The following is a 26190-nucleotide window of genomic DNA, read 5'->3' as shown; positions in this document are numbered from 1 at the left end:
TCTCAAACACATTATATTATTTACTTTATATGACAGAAAGTTTAGTGTGGAAGGTTCCATTATCTTCATTTTTAAGATAAGAACATTGAAGATCAGAGAGACTCAATAATTATTTTTCCAAGGGCACACTGATAATGAACATTAGAGGTTTAAGTTCAAGTTTGCTGGACTTCAGTTCTCTATGCCAAAGAAAATGTAATAATCTCCACTTTATCCAACAGCCAGAATTATGTCATTGTTAGTTAAAAAGGCATCTGAGCAGAGAAAAAGAGTTCTTATCAAGCCAATGAACTCTATTTTATTGGGGGAAAAAACATAATGCATCTAATCTCAAACACGGTTTCTTAGAGTTATGTCAGTTATCACGTATAAACACAGTGGTTGGGAATCTCTTTTGACATCTCTAGTTTAATGTGGATGGGACATTAGGTATGGTCATAAGAAAAGGGTAATGAATGGTGAGAGAAGAGATAAGAGTTACTCATTTAATGCAGGAGAGAACCATCCAATCTTCCATACACATCCAAAGGGTGAATGATACTGAAGTACATTCTCTATGTATATAGATGGCACAAGGCTCCCATTGAAAGCTGTTGAACAATGGAGAAACAGGGAGACAGAGCAATAGAAGAGGTTAATCCTGTCAATGTACAACATATACATACTGTGGTGAAATTCCTTTGCTCAATTAATATTCACTAACATACAAGAGCACTTGAGCAGCTTTTCATAAAAATCTCAATACTCAGACTTAAGGCCACTTAAGTTGGCATTCCTGGGACTAGATTCTACATAAGAATCGATTTTAAGGGGCTGGGAAGGTAGCTCAGTGGTAGAGTGCTTGCCTTGCATGCATGAGACCCTGGGTTCGATGCCTCAGTACCACATAAGCAAAAAAAGCTAGAAGTGGTGCTGTGGCTCAAGAGGTAGAGCACTAGCCTTGAGCTGAAGAGCTGAGGGACAGTGTCCAGGCCCAGAGTTCAGGCCCCACAGCCAAAAAAAAAAAAAAAAGAATCGATTTTAAAAGCTCTTCAGCAGATACTAATGCACAGTCAAGGCTAAGTGTTGCTGAAATTGTCTGTGATGTTTTTACTTCCTGTCCTTCCCAGTCTAGAAAGGACCACTGTAATTTTTATATAACAATATCAGTCATGATCATGGGAACAAATGTGATTTATAGTAAAGGAATTATGTTTGGGAAGTACTATGGTTTCCTGGGGCCCAAAAAATATGTGATATATTTTAGGAAGAATCTGTTTAAAGATCATGAATAAAATTTTGAAAGCAAGGGGTTTGAATGAATAGTTTTCATTGGAAATTGTTCCTTCAAAGACTTCATGCAATGTTGATCTTGGATAAATAAAATAGTGCCTTACAAGATGCTGGTGGCTTATTTAAAAATCCTAGCTAGGAGGCTGAGATGTGGGGATGAAAGTTGGAAGCCAACCTGGATAGACAAGTCCTAGAGATTCTGTTCTCCAATTAACCAGCAAAAAGCTGGAAGCAGAGATGAGGCTCAAGTGGTAGAGCACCAGCCTTGAGCAGAAAAAGCCAAGTGAGAACACTGAGTTCAAGCTCCGGTACTGGTAAACACACACACACACACACACACACACACATACACACACACACACACACACACACAGATGTTGGAAATAAGCAACTTCAATCAAAACAATCCATGCCTATTTCATACATAATCAAGCATCTATTATAAAAAATGAAACAGGACATCTGAGCATATCTACTTGGTTTGTACCAAATTGTGCTACTATTTGATTTGTTCAATAATACCCAGCATCTTAACTCCCAGCTTGATGTCATGGGCATGAAATTGTGTTGTCTTTTGGTACATGGGAGCTGCAGCTAGGAGAATGTCCCAGGTTTTCTGCTTTGCCCAGAAAGACCCTTTCTAACTCTGCAATCCTGGGCAACTCATCCAACTTCTATGAGCCATATTTTCCTCAACTGTAAAAGGCCCAGACCCAGAGTTAAGACCCATGACTGACAAAAAAAAAAAAAAAAAAAAAAAAGAAAGAAAGAAAGAAAAAGAAAAAACCAAATACCTAACTCAAAGATATATGCCATATCACTCAGGCTACACAAGCTTAATAAGAATGAGGCCAACTGTTTCAATGAATACTTGAACAATGCAAATCCTCATATCTTAACTATCAAAAGCTAGGTACTGGGCTGGGAAGGTGGCTCAGTGGTAGAGTACTTCCCTCACATGCATGAGACCCTGGGTTTGATTCCTCAGCACCACATAAACGGAAAAGGCTGGAAGTGGTGCTGTGATTCAAGTGGTAGAACACTAGCCTTGAGCTGAGGGACAGTGCCCAGGGCCAGAGGTGAGGCCCCACAACTGACCAAAAAACAAAACAAAACAAAACAAAAAACAAAAAAAGCTAGGTACTGGTGTCTCATAACTATAATCATAGCAAATCAGAAGGCTGAGATTTGAGAATAACTTTTGAAGCCAGCCCAAGCAGACATATCTGTGAGACTCATATTTGTAATTAACCAGCAAAAAGTCAGAACAGGGTATGGCTCAAGTGGCACAGTGTCAGCCTTGAGCAAAAAAGCCAAAAAGAGCACTAAGCACTGAGTTTAAGCCCCAATACAATACCAGTAAACACACACACACACACACACACACACACACACACACACACACACACACTCTGATGGATATTATTTCAAATATTATTTCATAGAAAATATTATTTCATAGAATTCTAGGGGCTGGGAATGTGGCTTAGTGGTGGAGTGCTTGCCTAGCATGCATGAAACCCTGGGTTCAATTCCTTGGTACCATATGAACAGAAAAAGCTGGAAGTAGCATTGTGGTTCAAATGGTAGAGTACTAGCCTTGACCAAAAGAAGCTCAGGGACAGTGCCAGGCCCTGAGTTCAAGCCTCTAGACTGGCAGAATGAGAGAGAGAGAGAGAAAGAGAGAGAGAGAGAGAGAGAGAGAGAGAGAGAGAGAGAGTTCTATTAGTAAGGGTTTGGCACCCCTAGTGTACATTGTGGTTCTACAAAGAAAAGAATTCTAATGTTTCTGAAATATAGTTTTGCCTGTTGGGTACCAAATTCAAACTTAAGAATTGCTGACTTGGTTGTGTTGAAATTATGCAAAGAAAATCTGCAGTAGTCTCACCGGTACTTATGATCGCTCATTTCCTAGTGGCTTGTGCACCTGCAAGAGTGACCATCCAAGAAGAAGCCCCTGGCCACCTGTCTGTGGCTTGGTCGAATGTAGATCTGGGTGATTACTATGTGGCTTTTGTGAAGAGTGATGATGGCTTGGAAGTCCACTGCAATACATCCCTCACACAGTGCAACTTCTTGTCCGAGTGTGGCTTTACGTACTTTATTAGTGTCTTTGCCTATAACAAGGCAGGGCAGAGTCCTTTGGGTGATGTATTCAATTATACCACAGGTAAGTCACATTTGAAGCTTGTGAAGATTGTTCTCAGCAGCTGAATAAGTAACCTATTATACTCATTGACTTAACGAATTGGGTGGAAGTCATCCTAGGGCCAAGAACAAAAAATGCCTCTCTGGCATATTCTTTGTAGAGAGTGAAAGTTTAGTTTCAGGAACTCAACATAATAAGAATGCACGATTGAGGAGTAAAAAGGGAAGAAAGAAATTCTCACAACTCAGGAGACTGAGATCTGTGGATCATGATTCGAAGTCAGCCTAAGAATGAATGTCTACGAGACGCTTACCTCCACTAAACTACCATGAAAACTGGAAGTAGAACTGTGGCTCAAATGGTAGAGCATTAACTTTGAACAAAGGAAGCCCAGGCACAGTGTTCAGGTCCTGAGTTCAAGTCCCAGGACCAGTACAAGAGAAAGAGGGAAGTGGGGAGGGAGGGAAAAAAAGAGAGAGGGAGGGAAGAATGTTGTTCAACCCTGCTTTGAAATTTAAACCCTCCACAAAGATGTGCTCAGTATTCAGGCCTGTGCTAGAGCCCAACAAAGATTCAGCCCTTCCATATCAGGAGTTTACTGTTTCCCTGAGACCAGAGAGACACAGCAATGGCTAAGATGCTCTATGATATGGAGAGGTTAGGAGCAGGACACTTGGGTTTAAGTCCTAACTTCCTATCTTGACTACTAACTCATTCATACAATGGAAATAATGGTGGCTACCATGCTGTTTCCATTGCCAAATGGAACAACTAATAACCATAGGACAAGTATGAAAAGATCTTTGTGGTAAAACAGAATGCTAATATTTTCATGCGCACCATTATTACCATCAGTATCCTCTCCATTCAGCTTGGGTCTTACACTAAGCAAGAGCTTATGTCATAATATATCTTATCTATCCCTTTTTCCTCACTTCTAATCAGAGTGATCAATATAAGAGAGATGCTCTATTTTCATTTTTTTTTTTTGTGCTGGTATTAGGACTTGAACTCAGGGCCTACATGCTGTCCCTTAGCCTTTTTGCTCAAGGCTGGCACTCTACCACTTGAGCTATGCATCCACTTCTAGCTTTTTTTGCTGTTTAATTGGAAATAAGAGTCACAGAGAGTTTTCTGCCTAGGCTGGCTTCAAATCCAGATCCTCAGATCTCTGAGTAGCTAGGTTTACAAATAGGAACCACTGGTGTCCAGGTCCATTTATTTGTGTGTGTGTGTGTGTGAGAGAGAGAGAGAGAGAGAGAGAGAGAGAGAGCGAGAGAGAGAGAGACAGACAGACAGACAGACAGACAGACAGACAGAGACAGAGACAGGGAGAGACAGAGAGACAGAGAGACAGTACTAGGGCTTGCACTCTTGCTTGTCTTTCTTTTTTTTTTGGTCGGTTGTGGGGCTTGAACTCTGGGCCTGGGCGCTGTCCCTGTGCTCTTCAGGTCAAGGCGAGCGCTCTACCACTTGAGCCACAGCGCCACTTAGGTTTTCGAGTGGCTTATTGGAGATAAGAGCCTCACGGACTTTCCTGCCCGGGCTGGCTTTGAACCACGATCCTCAGATCTCAGCCTCCTGAGTAGTTAGAATTACAGACATGAGCCACCAGCGCCCAGCTTCTCCTTTGTCTTTTGAGCTCAAGGCTGGAACTCTATTCCTTGAGCCATGCTCCAACTTCAGGCTTTTTGCTTGTTAACTGGAGATAAGTGTCTTAATATACTTTTCTTTTTAAACTGAATTTGAACCTCGTACCTTAGATCTCAGCCTCCCAAGGAGTAGGTAATTATAGGCTGATAGTAAATTTTATCACTATGAGGGATCCAAGTAATGGGTGCTTTTGGAATTTGGAGTAAGAAGCTATTTATCAAGTGGCTCAAGTGAGCCTTGCAGAGGGAGTAGCTAGCTCGAGTAGTTCAAATGTAAATGGAATGTAAGTGGGCAAGAACGGATCTTAAAGGAACTCCAAGGTAAATTAGATGTTTATTAGTGAGCTCCTTTCAGGTTTCTTCTAAGATCAACTAGGACAATTATGTTTGCCCCAAGCCCAGCTTTGTCTAAAGAGACTGAAAGGATTTGAGGAGTTAGACTCAATATGATTGTGTGAGGCGGAAGCACAGAAGAGGAGCCGGCTTTCTAGAAGAGAGTTCCGTTGTCTTCAAAGATACAGAAGTGAGAGCATGTGTGGGGTGGAGAATTGAGAAGTCAGCTGGGGCTAGGAGATGGGGAGGTACAACTGAACATGACAGCTTGGGATGACCCGGATGTCAAACAGGGTTTATCTTTTGTGCTGTGGGACTTAGGCCAATCTTAGAACTAACCAGAGCTGTAGGTTTCTACAGTAGTGCAGGAGGCCAGTGGTCCTGAGGAGGCCAGCACCCAATGGCATTGCTCCTGTAACTGCCCTTTGTTCCCTCTTTCAGCTCCCTGTTGCCCTAGTGACATTAACCCTGTGTTAGTGTCCAGTGACAGAGTAGAGATGGTCTGGTCTCCTGTCCGAGGTGCGGAACTCTATGAAACCAAGGCCAGAGCTGGGTCCCGCGTGGTGGAATGCAATGACACGGCCCCTGCCTGCACGCTCTCGGCTCTGCAGTGTGACACCAAGTATGACGTCACAGTGTATTCCTTCAGTGAGATCCGGGGCAGCAATATGTCCTGTGCACCCCAGTTGATTACCACAGGTGAGGTACAGCTAGTGTCTGAATGATTCGCTCGAGCTACGCATCTTAGCATGGACATTCAATAACACTTAAAGGCGAAATCCCCTTACCCACTCTTTGTAGGGACCAGTTGAGTCTCTGCTGTATTGAGGAGAAGTAGAGGAGAAGGTGGAGGTGGAAAGTGAGAAGAAAGAAAGGGAAAAAAGAGACTAGGGAGAAGGAAATATTTTACTGATGATTGCCTCAGCCATTCAGTTCTCTCTGTCTGTCTGTCTGTCTGTCTGTCTGTCTCTCTCCCTCTCTCCTTTATCTCTCTCCCTTTCCCAACCCGCTTTGTTCCAGTACTAGGGGCTTGAATTTAGGGCCTTGTTCTCTTACCCAATTTTTTTCACTCAAGTCTGGCACTCTACCATTTGAGTCACAGTTCTACTTCCAGTTTTTTGGTGCTTAATTAAAACTAAGAGTCCTATAGACTTTCCTGTCCAGGCTGACTTTGAATCATGATCCTCAGATCTCAGCCTCCTGAGCAGCTTAAATTACAAGCATGAGCCTCTGGCTCTAGGCTAGTCATTCAGTTCTTTCTGCCTGTGGGTGATCAGCCTGTGTGGGCGACTGTGCAGGTGTGTAAATAGTTGTTACTTTGCTTTTGGAGATCAAAATGCTTTTTAACATTTTCTAGTTGACCCAGCAGTACAAAAACCCAATCCACTATGTCAATGACATCAAGTTTCCCACACCACATCTCTATGAATTTCTCCTATAGGTAATGGGTATGCTTGAAAGCTATGATCATTTTCAGTGGGCAGGGATCCGTTTTAGATCAAATGGCATATGTGATGTTTTTGACTCAAGCTGTTCTAATGAATAATGTACAATGAATCTCTCAGCTCCTTGTAGTCCTGAAATAAAAAGTATTTCCACGGATGAATTCTCTACAATTAATGTGCAATGGCAAGCCACTAATGATGATGCCACATACACCGTGACTGCCCAGGGGGAAAAGGGGTTGTACCAGTGCCGCAGCGCAGGACAGGCCTGTGCCATGGGGGGTCTGCCCTGTGGCTCAGTGTTCTCTGTCACTGCTGTGGCTGAAACCCAGGCAGGAAAAAGCCCACCCAGCTACAGCATCTCTCTGGAAACAGGTATGTAATGGCCACAAGCCCAAATATTGACTTTGGTGGGGGGCTAGGAATTGTTTGAAGGCATGAACTTTATTTAATCAACCTTATGTATGACAGAAATATGGTAAACTCAGAAGCCTTTCAAAGAACCCTCATCTTAGAAAATAGAACTGGCAATCCTTTGGGTGTGTGTGTGTGTGTGTGTGTGTGTGTGTGTGTGTGTGTGTGTGTGTGTGTGTGTGTGTGTGTGTGTGTGTGTGTGTGTGTGTGTGTGTGTGTGTGCTGGTACTGGGGCTTGAACTCAGGGCCTGGGTACTGTCCTTGGGCTTTTTCTGCTCAAGGATGATACTCTACCACTTCAGCCACATCTCCACTTACAATTTTGTGGTGGTTATTGAAGATAAGAGTTTCATGGATTTCCTACTCAGATCAAGGTTTTAAACCTTGATCCTTAGATCTCATCTTCCTGAATAGATAGGATTACAGACATGAGCCACTGGCTAGCACGTTCAACATTTTACTTATTCTGGAAAAATAGCTTATGTTGGCATCAAAGGAGCAATATATTGACTCATTTATTAGAATTTATAGCCTCCCATGATACAAACTGATCAAAACAACTAAGAAGGAACCAAATGAGCTGATTCATTATTCATATCCTTGGCTTAGTGCTTTCAAATCTTTCTCTAAGACAAATATGCTTTCTGAGTTTAAGTTTCCTAGTGTCCAAGGGGGATAATATTCTTATAGGGTGTAGCAAGTACTGAATTAATGTCACAAGGCACTCAGCACAGAGACTATTGCAAAGGAATAGCTCCAGTGCTTCATAACACTGAATGTGAGTGAAATGAGGCAAAATGCTGGGCACTGCTGACTCACGCCTGTAATCCTGGCTACTCAGGAGGCTGGAATCTGAGGATCACAGTTCAAAGCCAGCCTGGCAGACACTTATCTCTAATTAAACAACAAAAAGCTGAAAGTAGGGCTGTGGTTCAAGTGGTAAAGCATCAGCCTTGAACAAAAAAGCCAAACAAGAGGGTGAGGCCTTAAGTTCAAGACCCAGTACCAGCACACAGAAAAAGAACTGTAGCAAATTACTTAAAGCCTTTGGGCATTATTTCTTATTATATACAATGATAGATGACATTTTGGACTGTGAAAGTTGAGCCACTTCCACCCAAAAGTAGCAAAACTTACTTTTTAAAGTATTTTATAATAGAGAAAATGCTAAATACACATGAAGGTTCTGTGTATCTATATCATGTATAAGGATTCTCTGGAAAATTGAGAAGGTGTAGTATCTTAAGTAGCTAAGAAACCAAGCTTTGAGCCGGGCATGGTGGTATATACCTGCAATCCTAGCACTCAGGAAACAGTGGCTTTCAAGTTTGAGGCCAGCCTGAACTACAAGATCTTGTCTTAGAAAAGACTGAAAGTGAGCATGCACGCACATGTGTGTATGTGTGTGTGTGTGTGTGTGTGTGTGTGTGTGTGTGTGTGTGTGTGATGCATTACAAAATGCATGGGAAAGGCAAAAAGAATTTTTTGCAAATGCTACACTGGGAGAAAAAGTGGATGCAACTATTGTTTTAAGATTATTTTCTTGCTCACTGCTGGCTCTCTACCACATTGGCTCTGCTTCCAGTCCAATGATTACTATTTTATTTGTTTGCCAGTTCTTGGACTCGAATCCTGGGCCTGGATGCTGTCCCTGAGCTTTTGAGCTCAAGGCTAGCATTCTACCACTGCTCTATTGCCAGCTTTTTGGGACTAATTGGAGACAAGAGTCTCACAGGCTTTCCTGCCTTGGCTGGCTTTGAACCATGATCCTCAGAGCCTCGCCTCCTGAGTAGCTAGAATTACAGGTGTGAGCCACCAGCACCTGGATCAATGATTTTTTTTTCTTTAAAAAATGGTTTTTGGGGGAGGGAAACCTCATATTCCCACATCTTGTTAGTGTACCGCATTTTACACAGTTGATGTTACAAAATGTCTCAGAGGGCACAGACAGAAGGAAAAACTTGATTAACATTCATTACAAAAACTGAGAAATTTAGGATATTGAGTGAAAGGCAGGTAGAGTGGAAATAAAACCCCAATTCTTTTACCTTTTTTCCCCTCATTTAAGTACCATGCTGCCCAACTGGACTGATGGTAACTCAGGTCACCCAAGCAATAATCAATGTGAGCTGGAGTATTGGGGCAGTGACCCAAACGTATGTGACAGTTCTGGAATCCCATGCTGGACAATCCATGTGTCAAACCCATCAGAACCATTGTCTCCTGGGATGCATTACATGTGGCATCAACTACACGGTGGCACTAAAGGCTGTTAGTGCTACAGGGTTGACTTCAGAATGTGCCTACCAAAGTTACTCTTCCAGTAAGTGAATTCTAAAACTCTAGCACTGGAATATCACTATGAACTTGACTATTCCAAGGCTAGGCACAAACTTTCTTCCTTTCCATCTTTAAAAGGATGCTGCAAGCTGGGCCCTGGTGACCCATATCTATCATTCTAGCTACCCAGGAGGCAGGGACTGGGAGGATTTCAGTTTGAGGTCAGCCTGGGCAAAAAGTTCATGAGCCGTCATCTCAACAGAAAAAGCTGGGCATGGTGTGATGTGTGTCATTCCCGCTCCAGGGAGAAGTATAAATACCAGGATCAGCTCAGAGAAAAAGCCAGACCCTATCTCAAAAATCACCAGAGCAGAAGGGGCTGGACAAGTCACTATGGAGTGTCTAACAAGTGCGAGGCCCTGAGTTCAAACCCCAATACCACCAACAAAAATGCTGCATTTCCACCCAGCTTGTACTATCATTCGGATTCTTAAATGTTTGCAGTTTTCCCCTTGACTTAGAACCTCAAAGCTTAGGCCTCTCTTGGTAATCGAGAAGCCCCAGCCTCCTGAATAGCTGGAATTACAGGTGTGAGACACTGGCACCAGGCTACTGTTAAGCATCTTTATGTTGGTTACTGAGAATACTGCATCTGGTATTCTGACTGACAATATGTGGCCCTTTTCAGATTTTCAGAAGAGGCCCAAAGAAGACCTAACATCTACTACCAGTGAACTAGGAACAGTGAACTTGGTCACCAGACTGTCAAGGAAATGGCTGCTCTTGAGGCCACATGCCATTCGACTCAGCAAACTGTTTTCAATTCGAGCTGAACACATTGCATTTTTTTTTTTGAACTAGTACTTGAACTCAGGGCCTCATCCAGTTGTTTAGCTTTTTTGCTCAAGGCTGGTAGTGCTCTACCACTTGAGCCATTCTGCCACTTCTGGCTCTTTGCTGGTTAATTGGAATTAGTCTCACAAATGACTCTGCCCCAGTTTTGAACTGAGATCCTCAAATTTTAGGCTCCTGAGTAGCTAGGGTTACAGTATGAGTCACTTACCCCCAGCTTCCCAATGAATTTTTGTGTTTTGCCATTTACTCCTGCCTCGATTCCTGAAATGAATGACATTTAAGCTTAATTCCACTGAGGTCAAATGAAACTAAGACATCACAAGAAATCTTGAAAGGATTCTTTGCACTTGACTCACAGATTAAGTCATGTACAATACAATTTAATCTCTTCCAATTGTGGGCCTTTTTGACTCATCCGTAGTCTATATTAAAAAGTCACAACCAGCACTGGTGGCTCACACCCGCAGTCCTAGCTATTCAAGAAGCTGAGATCTGAGGATCACAGTTCGAATCTGTGAGATTCTTATCTCCAATTAAATAGCAAAAAGCCAGAATTGGAGCTCAAGTACTCAGTACTCTCTCTCTCCGCCTCTCTCTTCCACACATACACACACTCTTTCTCTCTCTCCCTCACACACACACACAAATTCACACTCCACACCACCGTCACACATGGATCTCTAATCATTTGGCTCAATAAGGGAAGAATTTGAACATCCCTCCTCCTCAAGTTCATTCCTTATGCTATTCTAACCAGTAATCAAGCATATCACTTAAAAGTATTTACGTGTGTGTGTGTGTGTGTGTGTTCCTGTAGTATTAAAGGCCACATTTGATCCTTGATTGCTTTTATCCTGCAGGTGTCTGCTGTCCTTTGGGGGTGAAGGTGTATAGGTTGGGCTCTAATGGCATTCGGATCTACTGGCAAGCTTCCCGGGGCTCTGCCAACTATAGCGCTGACCTCTATGGCTCCAAAGGCATCTTCACGTGTGCCCCAAGTGCTGGCCTTAGTTTCTGTGATGTCACTGAAATTCCCTGTGGGGATGTATACACCGTGATGGTCTCACCAGTTGCTGAAACAGGACTGAAGCTTACTTTCTGTCCCAAAAAAATATATTCAGGTAAAGAACGTAATGGCCCTTTATTTAAAATCAACTCTTCCCCCTGTGCTCATACCTGTCACCCTAGCTACTCAGAAGGCTGAGATATGAGGATCAAGGCCCAAAACTAGCCCTGGCAGGCAAGTTTGTGAGATTCTTATCTCCAACTAAAAATTTCAACTCAAAACAATCACACTTAATTGATGTGAGCTCTCTACAGATAAATGAGAGCTTTCTACAGGCTACAAGAGACCCTCCAAGTCTCTGGAATTGTGATGCTTTCTTATTATTTAATTTGGAGATTTTCTTCTCATTCCTTCCCTCTCTTCTTCAGAAAAGGGACTAGAAGCTTACACTTAAATAGTAAGGAACATTTTAAATGATTTGAGATTTTTAACTTGTCATAGAGATTATGTTAGACACCCAAGAACGTTGGAAAAATAGAGATCTGAACTTAATTGTTGTTGTTGTTTGTACCAGTACTAGGGCTTGAACTCAGGTCCTAGGTGCTATCTCTTAGTTTTTTCACTCAGGCCTGGTGCTTTACTACTTGAGCTCTGCTTCTGGCTTTTTGGTGATTATATGGAGGTCACAGTCTTCTGAACTGTCCTGCCTAGGATGGAATCCTTAGATTCCATCAAACTGGAATCCTCAGATCTCAGTCTCCTGAGTAGGATTACAGGCATATGCCAGAGATGCCCAGCCTGAACTTTTATTTGAAACTAAGAATTATGACTGCTGGTAGAAGATCAGAGAAAAAGAAATCTATAAATCATAAAGTAGGTTTGGAAAGATGTGTGGGCCATCTGTGATCACAAGACACGGCAGTCAGCTGTGCCATCATAGCTGAGCTGAGAGGAAAACATTCACAAGTCTCCCACTGTTCTAGTACCTTCTGCCACCTTGCCCAGGGCATAGTCATCTATTTTTCATGTATTTCTAAAGGAAAAAAAAAAAAAAGAGATGTGGAAGCACTCGAGCCTTGCAGGTGAACTCAGAAAGATGATCCAGTGGCTCAGAAACCTTTATTAATAAACTATGAAAAATTTCTCATTAAATGTACTCCGACAAGAGGTTCAAGATGGCTCTTAGTGTTGGAACAAGGCCAGCTCCTCCTGAAAGCATGTCCTCAGACCTTGAATGTCATGCTCTGATTCCTTGTCTTTTCATTACCTTGTCCCCGAAGCAAAGCTCTATGGGAAGAGACAGAAATAGACTCTTGGGGGGTGAGAACTAGCCCTTAGGTTGAAGAGCCTACAGCTCAGTAACCATATTTCATCACATTTGCCTAATGTTATGCAATTTATCAAGTGTTGCTGCTGTTATTTTGTTAATGTTCACAATAACCCTAAAAGGTAGAGTCTGCAGATTTTATTGGCTCCAATTAACAAAAACTGAGTCTCAATGGTCCCCAAATCTACAACCTTTCTGTTCTCCTAATCTCTAAATTCATAGTCACATATTTTTTGTTTGTTTCTGACTTTGAATTTTATTATGTTGTCTATACTGGCCTCAAACTCCTGAGCTCAAGTAATCGTCGGCTTCATCCTCTGGAGTAGTTGGGACTATACAGGTGCATGCCTTCATCTCAGGTGCCTAAGTCCATATTCAGACCTGATATTTTCCACCTGGAGGTCCCCCTGACAAACTCCTCAAGGTAGAGATTGGGGGATTGTGGCTCAAAGCCAGCCCAGGCAAAAAGAAGTTTATGAGCTTCCATCTCAACGAATGGCTGAATGTGGTGGCACATGCCTGTCATCCCAGCTTTAGGGGAAGCATGCAGTCGTGAACCCCAGCCACAAGGAGGAGCACAGCCAGTCCAGTGCTGGTAGCTCAAGCCTGTAATCCTAGCCACTCAGGAGGATGAGATCTGAAGCTTGTGGTTTGAAGCCAGACTAAGCAGGAAGGTTCGTTGGACTCTTTAGCTCCAATTAACCATCAAAAACCAGAAGGGGAGGTATGGCTCAAGTGGAAGAGTACCAGCCTAGCAAGCACAAATTCCATCCTCAGTATTAAAAGAAAAGAAAGGAAAAGAAAAAAGAATAGGTGAATTGATGTTTATAATTGCACAGCTAAGTAAATGATCTGATGGAAGTCTTCCCACCTCCTGGCTCCTTGGCATTCCACAGGCTAGGCATGTGGCTTAGTGGTAGAGTGCCTGCCTAGCATGCATGAAGCCTTGGGTTCAATTCCTCAGTACCATATAAACAGAAGCTGGAAGTGGCTCAAGTGGTAGAGTGCTAGTTTTGAGCAAAAGAAGCTTAGGGACAGTGCCCAGGCCCTGCGTTCAAGCTAAGGACTGGCAAGAAGAAGGAGGAGGAGAGGAAGAGGAGGAGGAGAAAGCAACAGCATTCCTCTGGTGGCTTGCCGCCAGAAGTCCTTGTTAGAACTCATCCGAATACCCTTTGGTTAGGTGCCCTATCAAGTCTGAAGCTCTTCACTTTCGCTAGACACAAATTAAAAATTCACCTCTGCTCTGTCTCCTTGGTATAAAACAAACATGGCTTTTATGTCTGCCTGTTGGAGGCATTATTGGTGGTGCCTTATTTTGGTCGTTGGGACAATTTTGTAAATAATAATTAGGAAATACTATTTATTAGGTGCCCTGTGCCAGGCACTATCCTAAGAGCTTTACACATATAAACTTAGTCCTTACTGCAAATCTGGCTTCAAATAGATATTCCTACCACTCTATAGATAAACTGAGGCACAATGAAATGATTTGTCCAAGGTATCACCTTTGCTTATCATCCAAATTTGATCTTATTCATCGTTGATTTACTTTACTCCCTTTCTTTTGTGTGTGCACTGGTATAAGGGTTTGAACTCAGGCCTCAGACTCTTGTTCTGGTGCCCTTCCACTGTGAGCCACTCCTCTAACCTGGCTTTTTTTTCCTGATGTATGCCTCTACTTCAAGTGCAATTAATTGAAGATAGAGTCTCCCAGACTTTTCTTCTTGGCCTGGCTTCAAACCATAGTCTTTCAGGTCTCCGCCTCCTAAACCAACATCCTTCTTCCCTCCCTTCGTTTTTCTTTCCATCTTCCTTCTGTGATACTGGGAATCTGCCTGAGGATCTCGTGTCTATCTACTTCTGAGCTAATATCCTCAGCCCTTTTTCATTGTATTTTGAGACAGGATCTTAGCAAGTTGTGAAGCCCTCTTATACCTCTGTTTCTTAAGGATGTGGGATTACAGGTGTGTGACACCACCCCTGGTCCTTTTAGATTATTGCCTCAATCTTAAATACATCATTCAGTGCTTGTTTTTTTTTTTAATTGTAGTAACCTGCTCTGGAAGTACACTGGGAATGGGTAAGTCATTTTTCTCATAAATAATCAGAAGAGGGCTGGGAAGGTAGCTCAGTGGTAGAGCACTTGCCTTGCATGCTCAAGGCCCTGGGTTTGATTCCTCAGCACCACATAAGCAAAAAGGCGGAAGTGGCACTGTGGCTCAAGTGGTAGAGTGCTAGCCTTGAGCTGAAGAGCTAAGGGACAGCACCCAGGCCCAGAGTTCAGGCCCCACGACCAGATCCCCCCAAAAAAATAATTAGAAGAAGAAATTAATTAGAAACAAATAATTATTGGTGCATTTTGGAGTTATTTAATGAAGTTAGGTTTGAAACTGAAGGTACATTAGTCAGAAAGCCAAATTCTTTCATTGATAACATGTGAATTCTGCTCTCTTCTTTCCATTAACCTTCCTTCCCTTAGTATATATATATTACCTGCTCTCAGATTCCACTAATTGAGATGAATTCCTTTGCATTGTGAATTCTTTTTAGTCTTCTAGAAAGTTGTTGTTTTTTGTTTTATTTTCTTTTTGGAGAGGCAACTGTTTAACGCTTCCTACTTCTGAAGTTGGTTCCCAGCTCTACTGCCTTGGAATTCTCTGGAGAGTTTGAAATTAACTGATGCCTGGGCTCTCCCTCCAACTACCACCATCAAGTCTACCTCCCCCCTGGTGATTCTAAATGGTGTAGCCAAGGCTGCATTAGAACCATTATAACAGGGCTCCTCCAACTGTGCATGCAAATGACAGGCACCTTGTTAAAGCTGAAGTCTAATTGGTTAGGCATGGTAGAGTCTGAAACTTGGTACTTCTAATAAGGTCTGTCCACTGCTGGTATAGCTCATTACTGATTTGGCCACACATAGTACATAGTTAGAGGGGATTCCTTCCTACCTTCCTCTCTCCCTCCCTCCTTCCTCCCCTCTCAACCTTTCTTTCCCTCTTCCTCCCTTTCTGTTTCTTTCTATTTGGCACTACTGGGGTTTGAACTCAAAGTCTTGTGCTTGCTAGGCAGTCTTGCACTTGAACTATGCCCCCAGTCCTTTTTGCTCTTGTTATTTTTCAAAGAGTCTCATATTTATTCCTGGAACAGCCTATTTACCTTTCCAGATTAGCAGGGATGATACACACCAACTTTTTGTTGTTTAGATAGTCTCTCTCTCTCTCTCTCTCTCTCTCTCTCTTTTCCTCCCTCCTCCTCCTCCTGCTCTCCTCTCCCCCTTCCTCTCCCTTTCCCTCTCTCCCTGTCCCTCATGCTGGTACTGAGGCTTGACCTCAGGGCCTCATGATTTCATTTGGCTTTTTTGTTCAAGGCTGGCTGTCTACCACTTGAACCACACCTCTACTTCTGAGATGGGAGTCTTTTGAATTTTTTTTTGCCGAGGTTGGGCTGCAGAATTCAGTCTCTCAAGTAACTAGGATTACAGGCATGAGCTAGGATACATAGCTGTTTAAAGGGATTTTTTTTTCACAGCCTGCAGAAACATAGATATTTGCATCTGGTGTATATGGTGGAGAAGAGGGCTACTGAAGGAAGTAGGAGAAAAGGGAGCCCAGAGTGTCTCTTCAGTTTTGCTCAAGAAGATCCCATTTACCCCAGGAGGTTACTCTTGAGCACACAGAATAGTGGAGAGGACCCGTGGAGCTAAGTAGGGTAACATAGTAGTATATGTTGCTTCTTGAGGAATCCTTGTTACTCTCCTCTAGGGTTTGGAGCGGGGGAGGGTGGCACACAGGAACCCTCCCAGGACTATGATCCTACTATAGAACTCACCTTCGGCTACCAGGCACACATGGCTAACTTCAAGTGAGAGCGGAAATGAAGCCTTCCTGCCAACAAGCCCAAGGGACAGGCTGGGTTGAGGGGGCTAGCCCTGCCACCCAGCACCTCCTTCCACTACAGGGTGTGAGTTTGGAGCCTCTCCCACTGCCTGTTGTCTATTGCTTCTGAGAGCCCAGCGGGGATACGCTTTCCTGTCCCACCTGCAGGTCTAAAATAAGCACAGTCCCTATCAATTTTGCAAGTGTGTTTTGTTTCTTGTGACTACAGGAAAAACAGACCTGGCTTAATGAAAACAAACTGAGGAAGAAAATAAAAATGTATTTAGGAGCTGTAGTTTCATAGTAGAACACGTGTTTAGCATGTGCAAAACCCTGGGTTTGATCCCCAATACTACCACCAGAAGAAACAAAAAAGGAACCTTTTCAAAAGGCCTAGTTTTCAGCAAAAGGCACATGAACCTAGGACTGCAGTCCTAAAATGTAATTCTAGTTTTATGGTTGTTTTATATGGATCTTCCCCTGAGCCATAAGGAGGGTAGTAGAAGTGTCTTGGGAGCCTACAGAAGGTGAGAGATGATGTATTATCTCTTGGTCTTCCTTAAGATATTGTTAAAATAAGAGTGACAATGCAGTGGGGTATGGGTAGCTCACGCTTGTAATCCTAGCTACTCAGGAGGCTGAGATCTGAGAATCATGGTTCAAACCCAGCTTGGGCAGGAAAGTCCATAAACCTCTTAATCACAATTAACCACCAAAAAGCCAGAAGTGGAGCTGTGGCTCACATGGTAGAGTACTAGCCTTGAGTGAGAAAACTAAGGGACAGTATCTAGGCTGTGAGTTCAAGTCCCAGTATTTGCTGGCGTGCACACACACACACACACACACACACACACACACAGGTGCAATGATGCTTTAAATAAACTCTTGGAAACCATTATTCCCAGAATGCACTACTCAGCAGCACCAGAGAGCTTGTTTAAAAATGTATATAATCTAAGCCAGATGTGGCCAGGAAAACTCAGCCTTCGGGCAAAAATCAATCATCTCTTAAAATAGATTTTTTTGTGTGTGTAGAAATCCTGCAAGATCTTCAAAAATCAAAAGTAAGCCAGGTCATCTGAGGTTCCTCTACAGTAATACGGAAATCATTGTATCTGGGAGGAAGTTCCTGTCTCCCGTTATAGTCTCCACCCTAAACACAGGACAAGTCAAATCAGAACCCAGGCTGACACAAAACTGAAGGATATGCTCAGGGAAGCTGTGGGGATCTTGTTACTTTAAGATATTTGGTCTTACTTGTCTCTGGGATTATCTTAAAGCTTGTCAGGACATGAATTGACTTTCTAAGCAATAGATCTAGATTCATATCTGTGTGTGTGTGTGTGTGTGTGTGTGTGGGGTGTGTGTGTGTGTGTGTGTGTGTGTGTGTGTGTGTGTGTGTGTGTGTGTGTGTGGCTAATGGGATTGGAACTCTGGGCCTCATATTCTCACTTAGATTTTTCACTAAAAACCAAAAGGTTAGTGATTTGAGCCATACCTTTACATCCTGGATTCAGAGTTTATTGTTATGATTTGTCCACAAGTTTCCTAAATTCTCTCTAACCTGTATTTAGGTTTCTTTATAGAAAAATTGGAATAAATAATAATTACCTCATCAAACATAATCATTAAATGAAATGTAAATTTCTGTACTCAATGACATATCCATACTAAGTAACCAATAAGTGGCAGTTATTAATTCAACAGGTATCAATTTAAAGTCACACCATACTCTATTATATTATGAACCAGTTATTAATTTAAAAAATTATAGCCAGGTGCTAGTGGCTCATGCCTGTAATCCTAGCTACTCAGGAGGCTGATATCTGAGGATCTCTGTTCAAAGCCAGCCTAGGCAGAAAAGTCTGTGTGATAACCACTTCTAGAAGTGGTTCTGTAGCTCAAATTGGTAGAGTGCTAACCTTGAACAAAAAAATAGCCCAGGGACAGTGCCTAGGCCTGAGTTTAAGTCCCACAACCAACCAAAAAATATTGTGTGTGTGAGTGTGTGTATATGTGTGTGTATGTATGTATGTATGTACATTTAACCAAGCAGTTTATTAATACATCTTGAGCAATGTCATCTTTTTCAACCTTCTCATTCATCCCTCCCCTATTACCCCTTATTGATATGTTAATGTGCTACTTCTAACTATGGTACTTGTATTTTAACCTTGAAAACCAATACCTCTAGAGTTTGCTACTCATCAGTTGTCACCAGAGCTTGTTCGAAATGTATGATCTGGGAACCCAGACACTGGTGGCTCATGCCTGTAATCCTAGTTACTCAGGGAGCCTGAGATCTGAGGAACATGGTTTAAAGCCAGCTCAAGCAGCAAATCCAAGAGACTCTTATCTCCAATTAACCATCAAAAAGCCAGAAGTGTGGCTCAAGTGGTAGGGTGATAGCCTTGAGTGAAAAAGCCAAGCAAGAGAGGGAGGCTCTGAGTGCAAGTCCAAATGCATACATATACACAGCAAGAGAGTGAGGCTCTGACTTCAAGTCCAAGCACACACACACACACACACGCACACACACACACACATGTCAGGAGGACCACGAGTCTAATACTATCCTGTAAGAGCCCCCAAAGCTAAGAGTAAGCTTGGTCATCTAAGGTGCCCTCCTTAGCCCTTATGGTACCCTAACTACTGTTTTTTTTACACTGTGTTTCTGGTCACAAACAGCAGCAGCAGCAGCAGCAGCAGTTCTGGAACCCTTATAGAAATGTAGTTGCAGAGGTTTTTCCAAATAACTATTGATGCAGGATTCTGGAGCTGGGCCCAGCCATCTTTGTTCAAACAAGCCTAAAGCTTGAACACCATGGCTCTAATTCAGGAAAGCTATTTTGATGCTTGAAAGTTGGTGCAGGTTGGAAGAGAAAGGAGAAGAATCTATTTGCAATGACAGACGGAGGGGCTGGTGTTTGACATCTCTCTGTGAGACAATCCTTACCTTTGGCATCCAGTTTGTTTCAGTGTCACCTGAACATGCAGGGAACTTTTAGAACATTTTTCTTTCCTCGGCTTCTGTGGTGGTTGAACAGGTTTTAGGTTTGTAGATAGAACTGGCTGAATGGGCAAGCAGGGACGGGGGTGGAAGGGAATGCTACTTACCCTAAGTCTAAGAAGCCCCAAAGAGATTCTTTCTTTTTTTTTTAAATTCTTATTTTTAGATCTGAGGACTGGACTCAGGGTGTTGCATTTGCTAGACAAGCTCTCTACTACTTGAGCCACACCTTTAGTCTTTCACTTTTAGTTTACTTTTATCAGATAGGGTCTCGAGCTTTTGCCCAGTCCAGCTTCAAACCATGATCCACTGTGGGTCTGAGAAGACTGAAAACAAATATGTACCACCACATCTGGCTCAGAAAGACTCATAGGGAGAATTCCATGAAGCAGCAGAGACTCACCCTGGTTAGTCAGAAACGCTGGTCAGTTCAAATAGTGTGTCCTTTGAACCATTCGGATTGTCCCATTTCCTCCTTACTTATTATATGGTGCTGGAAAAAAAACCCTCACATTTCAAACTAAAATTCTAGTAAAAAAAATCTCAGGGACATTCATACTTTTCAGTTCAAGAGAACACTTGCATATTTCCTTGACCTTTCCTCATCCTTTTCAGTGATTTACAGAGGGAAGAGAAATGCAGAATGACACTGGGACCCCTGAATAAAAACAGGGACTTGACTGAGTAAGTAATATAAATTGATTTTGTATGATTCTACAACAAAAAAAGTTTTTTTTAATAAACTCTCCTTATTTCTTTTGCAGAGTTGTCTCAACTTTTTCGTAGTTAGAGATGGAAAAGATCCAAAATGCCGCTAGGATAGGAAAAGCTCATTTTTGGCTTCCTAGAAGAGTAACTGACTCTGCTTCCAGAAGACAAGGTCAAGTGTGTCATCAGCTGCAGAGGAGTTCATGATAAGCTGCTCAGAGGACTCTATGGAAAAATGGTTCCAGAAAAGTCCCTCTGGAAAGCAGCCAGAGTGAGCCAGCAAACTCCAACAGCCCTGAAAGCATAAAAGCTCTGCTTAAGCCAACTTTTCCTGAGATTTCACATCCAGACACACTACAGACTCTTTTTTTTTTGGAAACAGCCCCTTTCTATCCCTTGCTGGGATTACAGGTGTATTCTACTGTCTTCTGTTCTATATTACAGACTTAACACATCTACTTCGTGAGTATACCATTAACATCAGCAATCGCAATGCAGCCCGCTAGCCACTGGAGGATTAAACAAAAATGGTCACTCCCAGAGAAATCAAGCCACACAAGGACAGCCCTCATCCCCAGCTCAGCATCCACCAGGATATTGGGTTGAATAACAGCAGCTGCCAGTGGTAATAAACTCTCTCACTGCAAGTTACCAGGGAAGCTGAGCTGCCCGCAGAGTTCTCAGAGCCAATCTCTGTCACATGACTTGACATCTGGAAAAGCAGAGCTGCTGTTGTTCATCTGTTGCTCTAAAGATTGCTGGCCTACTTTCTGAGTGAGCAAAGGTGTCAGATGGAGGGGACACAAAGGCAGGGCCTTGAAATAAAGCAGACAGGCTGGCATAGATGCATCTTTTCAGGGGAAGATTGTCAGTCTTGTTGGCTTTGTAACCGCTTTTCTCATCTTTGGAGAGGAAAGGCGATGATATATAACATAAATCTGTTGTTGTACCTAGAAAAATGTTTGTCCTTTGAATACCAGGAGCTTAATTAAAAATAGTGTGAGTGCCAGGTGCCCGTGCCTCATGCCTATAATCTTAGCTACTCAAGAGACTGAGATCAGAGGATTTCAGTTAAAAGCCAGTCCAGGCAGGAAAGCCTGGGAGACACTTACCTCTAATTAACCACACACACACACACACACACACACACACACAGCCAGAAGTAGAAGTGTGGCTCAAGTGGCAGAGCACTACTAGCCTTGAGAAAAAGAAAGAGACAAACAAAAATCTTAGGGACAGGGCCCAGGCCCTGAGTTCAAGTCCCAGGACCAAACCACACACACACACACACACACACACAGTATGAGTAGTAGTTATATGTAACACATATACATATACACACAGTGTGTGTAATGTATGAGAGAGAGAGAATATGTTTAGCCCCCCGCAAAGCATGATTATGGATCCAAGGATGTCTGTGGCTGGGAACAATTATAAAATGGGACCAACCCGGGCGCTGATGGCTCAAGCCTGAATGCTAGTTACTCAGGAGGTTGAGATCTGAGGGCCACGGTTTAAAGCCAGCCCATGTTCCAGCAGGAACATCCATGAAACTCTTATCTCCAATTAGCCACCAGAAAACCAGAAGTGGTAGAACACTTGCCTTGAGCTGAAGAGCTGAGGGACAGCACCCAGGCCCAGAGTTCAAGCCCCACAACCAACAAAATAAAATAAAATAAAATAAAATGGGACCAAGCTGGGTGCAGGTGGCTCATGCCTGTAATCCAAGTTTACTCAGTAGGCAGAGATCTGAGGATCACAGTTCGAAGCCAGCCTGGACAGGAAAGTCTGCAAGTCCCTATTTCTACTAAATTACCCCCCCCCAAAAAAAGCTGGATGTGGTGCTGTGGCTCAAGTGGTAGAGCACTAGTCTTGAGCAAAAGAAGCTCAGGGACAGCACCAGGCCCAGAGTTCAAGCCCCAGGACAGGCCAAAAATAAACCCCAAACATTATCACGAAGTTATAAGGCCAGCATTGGAAGGAAAATAAATGTGCCTCCTTTCCCTTTCTAAGGTAGCTTATTGAAATCTAAGAGAGAAAGTGACATAGTTTGTCAATAAGACTCATCAGCAAATTAGGTGTGGTAGTACATGCCTAGAATCTTAGTTTAGGAGGCTGAGGTGGGAGAATCTTCAGATTAAGATCCAGCCTAAACTACATAACAAAACCTTGTTTTAAAAAAGATGGGACTGAGCCTGGACACTGCTAGCTCTTGTTTTTAATCCTAGCTAATCAGGAGGCTGAGGTGTGAGGATAGTGTGTTGAAGCCAGTTGGAGAAGGATGGTCCATGAGACTCTTATCCCCAATTAAAAAAGCCAGAAGTAGAGCTATGATTCAAGTGGTAGAGTACTAGCCTTGAGAAAAAAGAAAAGAAAAGCTCAGAGACAGCACCCAGGCTCCGAGTTCAAGCCCTAGAATCGGCATACCACAAAAAAATTAAAATTAAATTAAATTATATTAAAAAGGGGGTCTGGAAGCATGGCACCACAATAGAGCTCCTATCAGGCAAGTACAAGGCCTTGAGTTCAAGTTCCAGCACCACCAATAATAAATAAATAAATAAACAAGTAGAGAAACATAATGTGCTACTGATAGTAGACTCATCCCAGAGTATCTGCACTTAGAAAAGACACTGATTTTTTTTATATTAAATTTAAAAAATTGTCAGTTGTGGGACTTGAAATCAGGGACTAGTCACTGTCCCTGAGCTCTTTTGCTCAAGGCTAGCACTCTACTTCTTTGAGCCACACCACCACTTCCCTGGGATGGGGAACTTTGACCTGTGATCCTCAGATCTCAGCCACCTGAATAGCTAGAATTACAGGCATGAGCCACCGGTGCCTGGCTTTTTAAAATTGTTATTATCCAAGTGATATATAGAGAGGTTGCAGTTACATAAGTCAGGCAAAGAGTACATTTCTTTTTTGGACAGTGTCACTCCTTCCCTGGCTCCCTCCCAGTTTTTCTCCCTCCCATCCCCGCCCACAAATTGCATAGTTCATTTTCAACATAGTGTCCAGGGAGTACCACAGCTATGTTTGTTCACCCGTGGGACACTGGTTCTTTAAAGTGGAGGGGTGCATCAGGCAGCGCATAGAAAGGGGCTGAGTGCACTTCACTGTTGCTCCTAAACATCAGAGAGTCTCCCCAAGCAGAGCAAGGTGCAGTAGTATCACTCAGAGCCTCATTATCCACATTACTCATCAATTATTAGTGAAGAAAATCTGGAAAACACAATGGAGCATAAGCCACTTGGCCCAACTCTTGTGCTTGTACATTTAGCCCTTTGTTATTTTGCATTTCTTTGGTTTTGTAAATTATAAGAAACAGCTTTTGATCTCTGGCCAGCGTTGGATTTTTACCTTCAGTCTGCTGTGTCATGAGACTCTGAATTCATGTTTTAGTTTGTTTAGTAAGCCAACTAGAGGCCACCTAGAGAAAGAGCTCAGGAAAATTATGCAGAACTGGGGAGCAGGAAGGAAGACAAGAGTCTGGGAAAGGAAAAACCCTTACAGGCAGATAGATCTGGATCCTGATTTATCTGGAGAATTTATATTCTTCTCATTTGTGAAATGAGGGTAAAGATCGTTTTTGTGCTGGGTTGTTGCTAATACAATGGAAATGCTTAAATTTACATTGCTATGGCTCTGTGTGCCTGATTGTGTGTGTGTGTGTGTGTGTGTGTGTGTGTATGTGTGCGCACGTGCAAGCATGTGTGCAACAGTACACCAATACTAGGTCTTGAACTTAGGGCTTTGTGCTTTGACTTGGCTTTTTCACTCAAGGCTGGCGCTCTACCACTTGAGCCATATCTCCACTTCTGGCTTTGTGCTGATTAGTTGGAGATAAAAATCATAGAGATTTTTCTGTCCAGGCTGGGTGTAAACTTCAATCCTCTCATCTTAGCTTCCTGCAAAGCTACGATTGCTATAGGCATGAGCCACTGGTGCCCAGTATAAATCTAACCTTTAGAAGGATGCTCTACAACGTCACTCTCCGTGACCAACCCAGAAAGGCACTTTATGTCATTCCCTGGCACTTGCTTATTCTCCTCAAGGATATGAGGTTTCAGCCACTTTACTCTTTTCTCTTGGTTTGATTGTCCTCTACCCTGGTGAGGAGCTCCACTTGAGAAAGGTTTGAATGTTACGGATTTTTCTTATAGATTAGGTCTCCATCCTAATGCTAAGCTGGTCCTAATTTAAAATCGAAAAGAGAGCAGGAGAATAATGGTGCATTTATTTAAAACTTTGAGTAGCCAGGTCAATTTAAAGTAAGAACAAAGGACACCAGGGCTCCAGCTTCTATTTTTCAGAAGCCATTATTTAAAAAAAGTCATGCCACAGGTTTTGCCAGAACCCATTTTATGCTCCCCTCCCCCTATTCTTCACTATGCTTTGCTCTCCTACAAGTTGAAAGTTGTCTTACTATAACTGTTCTGTTGCTTTTGGTGTAGGCCACCCCAGCACTAGCTGTGCACTCTTGGCATTAATTTAACTGCATTAATCCTGTTTCCTTATCTGTAAAAAGTGCTTTGGAGATTAATCAGATCATTTACTTTACTCAGTACATAGCATACATTAAGCAGTCGGCAAATATTGAACATAATTAGCAGTCCTAGTCATCAACCATTTCCAGCTGTTTCTTGTTGTCATTTTGTTTTGTTCTGTGCCAGTCCTAAGGCTTGAATTCAGGGCTTCTCACACTCACTTGGCTTTTTTTGCTCAAAGCTGGTGCTGTATCATTTGAGTTACATTTCCACTTCCAGCTCCTTGCTGGTGAATTGGAGGTAAGATTCTCATGGGCTTTTCTGTCCAGGCAGGCTTCGAACCTTAATCTTCAGACCTCAGCCTCCTAAGTAGCTAGAATTACAGTTGTGAGCCACCAGCACCTGGCTATCATTTCTTTTTATGACAAACTTTATTAAAACTATTAGCTCTTAGTCGAGCTCCAGTAGTTTATGCCTATAATCCTAGCTACTCAGGAGGATGAGATCTGAGGATCATGTGTTGAAACCAGCCCAAGCAGGAAAGTCTGTGAGACTCTTATCTCCAATTAAGCACCTCCCGCTCAAAAAAAAAAAAAAAAAAGCCAGAAGTGCAGCTATGGCCCAAGTGGTAGAGCACTAGTAGCTCAGGGATAGTGCCTAGTCCCTGAGTTCAGGCCCTAGGATAGGAGGCCACACACACATACACACACACAAATAAACTTTTGGAGAAAGTAAATTTTCCATTTGCTAGCTGAGCTGCCTTCTGGGTGAAATATACTGTAAGTCTTTGTGAATGAAAAATTTATTTTATAGAGTCTCGTTTTCTCTATCTAGATATATGTTATCTAGATATATATGTATTTATATCCATCTATCTATAGATATATATTTTATGTAGATATAGCTATATCTATAACTATTTATATATCTATCTGTATCTACATATTTGTAGATACAGAGGTTGTCTAGATAGATATAGATGTATCTATAGATATCTATAGATATATCTATCGATAGATAGCTAGGTATAAATACATAGATATGTATGTCTAGCTATATCTATAGTTATATCTATGGCTAGACATAGACATCTAGACAGACATTTGAATGAATAATTTCGGGGATCTTGTTAGTTCACAATCAGCTGCTCGCTCACAAGTTTGCTTTCCGCGGTTTCAGTACTTGGAACCTCCAGCTACAGCAACCTCCCGCCAGGGGGCAGCAGACCTGCGCTCGGCATTCCGCTCATTCTGGGGGCCCAGCCTGCGTCCCGGCGTGGGCGGGAACCCGACGCGAGTGACGTCACCAGAGGGCGCGGTTCCCGGCGGGGGCGGGGCCTTCCCGCCGCGAGGGGCGTGGCCGTCGGGAGCG

At 42.7% G+C, this 26190-nt stretch overlaps 1 protein-coding gene across 1 annotated transcript in view; it reads left to right on the top strand.

The window, feature by feature from the left end:
• The window catches only part of Fndc7 (fibronectin type III domain containing 7), a 35347-nt gene extending 14614 nt beyond the window's left edge, over window positions 1–20733 (top strand). The window contains exons 6-13 of the mRNA XM_042683717.1: window positions 3188–3442; window positions 5848–6105; window positions 6972–7226; window positions 9334–9588; window positions 11261–11521; window positions 14784–14813; window positions 20237–20305; window positions 20386–20733. Coding sequence (XP_042539651.1) covers window positions 3188–3442; window positions 5848–6105; window positions 6972–7226; window positions 9334–9588; window positions 11261–11521; window positions 14784–14813; window positions 20237–20268 — 1346 coding nt within the window. The 3' untranslated portion in view covers window positions 20269–20305; window positions 20386–20733. The remainder of the gene's footprint in view (window positions 1–3187; window positions 3443–5847; window positions 6106–6971; window positions 7227–9333; window positions 9589–11260; window positions 11522–14783; window positions 14814–20236; window positions 20306–20385) is intronic.
• The last annotated feature ends 5457 nt before the right edge of the window (window positions 20734–26190 follow it).

The sequence above is a fragment of the Dipodomys spectabilis genome, unplaced genomic scaffold, assembly GCF_019054845.1.
Source record: "Dipodomys spectabilis isolate Male_0828 unplaced genomic scaffold, ASM1905484v1 ptg000002l, whole genome shotgun sequence".
Classification (NCBI taxonomy): domain Eukaryota; kingdom Metazoa; phylum Chordata; class Mammalia; order Rodentia; family Heteromyidae; genus Dipodomys; species Dipodomys spectabilis.
This window is presented reverse-complemented; position numbering and strand designations above follow the sequence as displayed.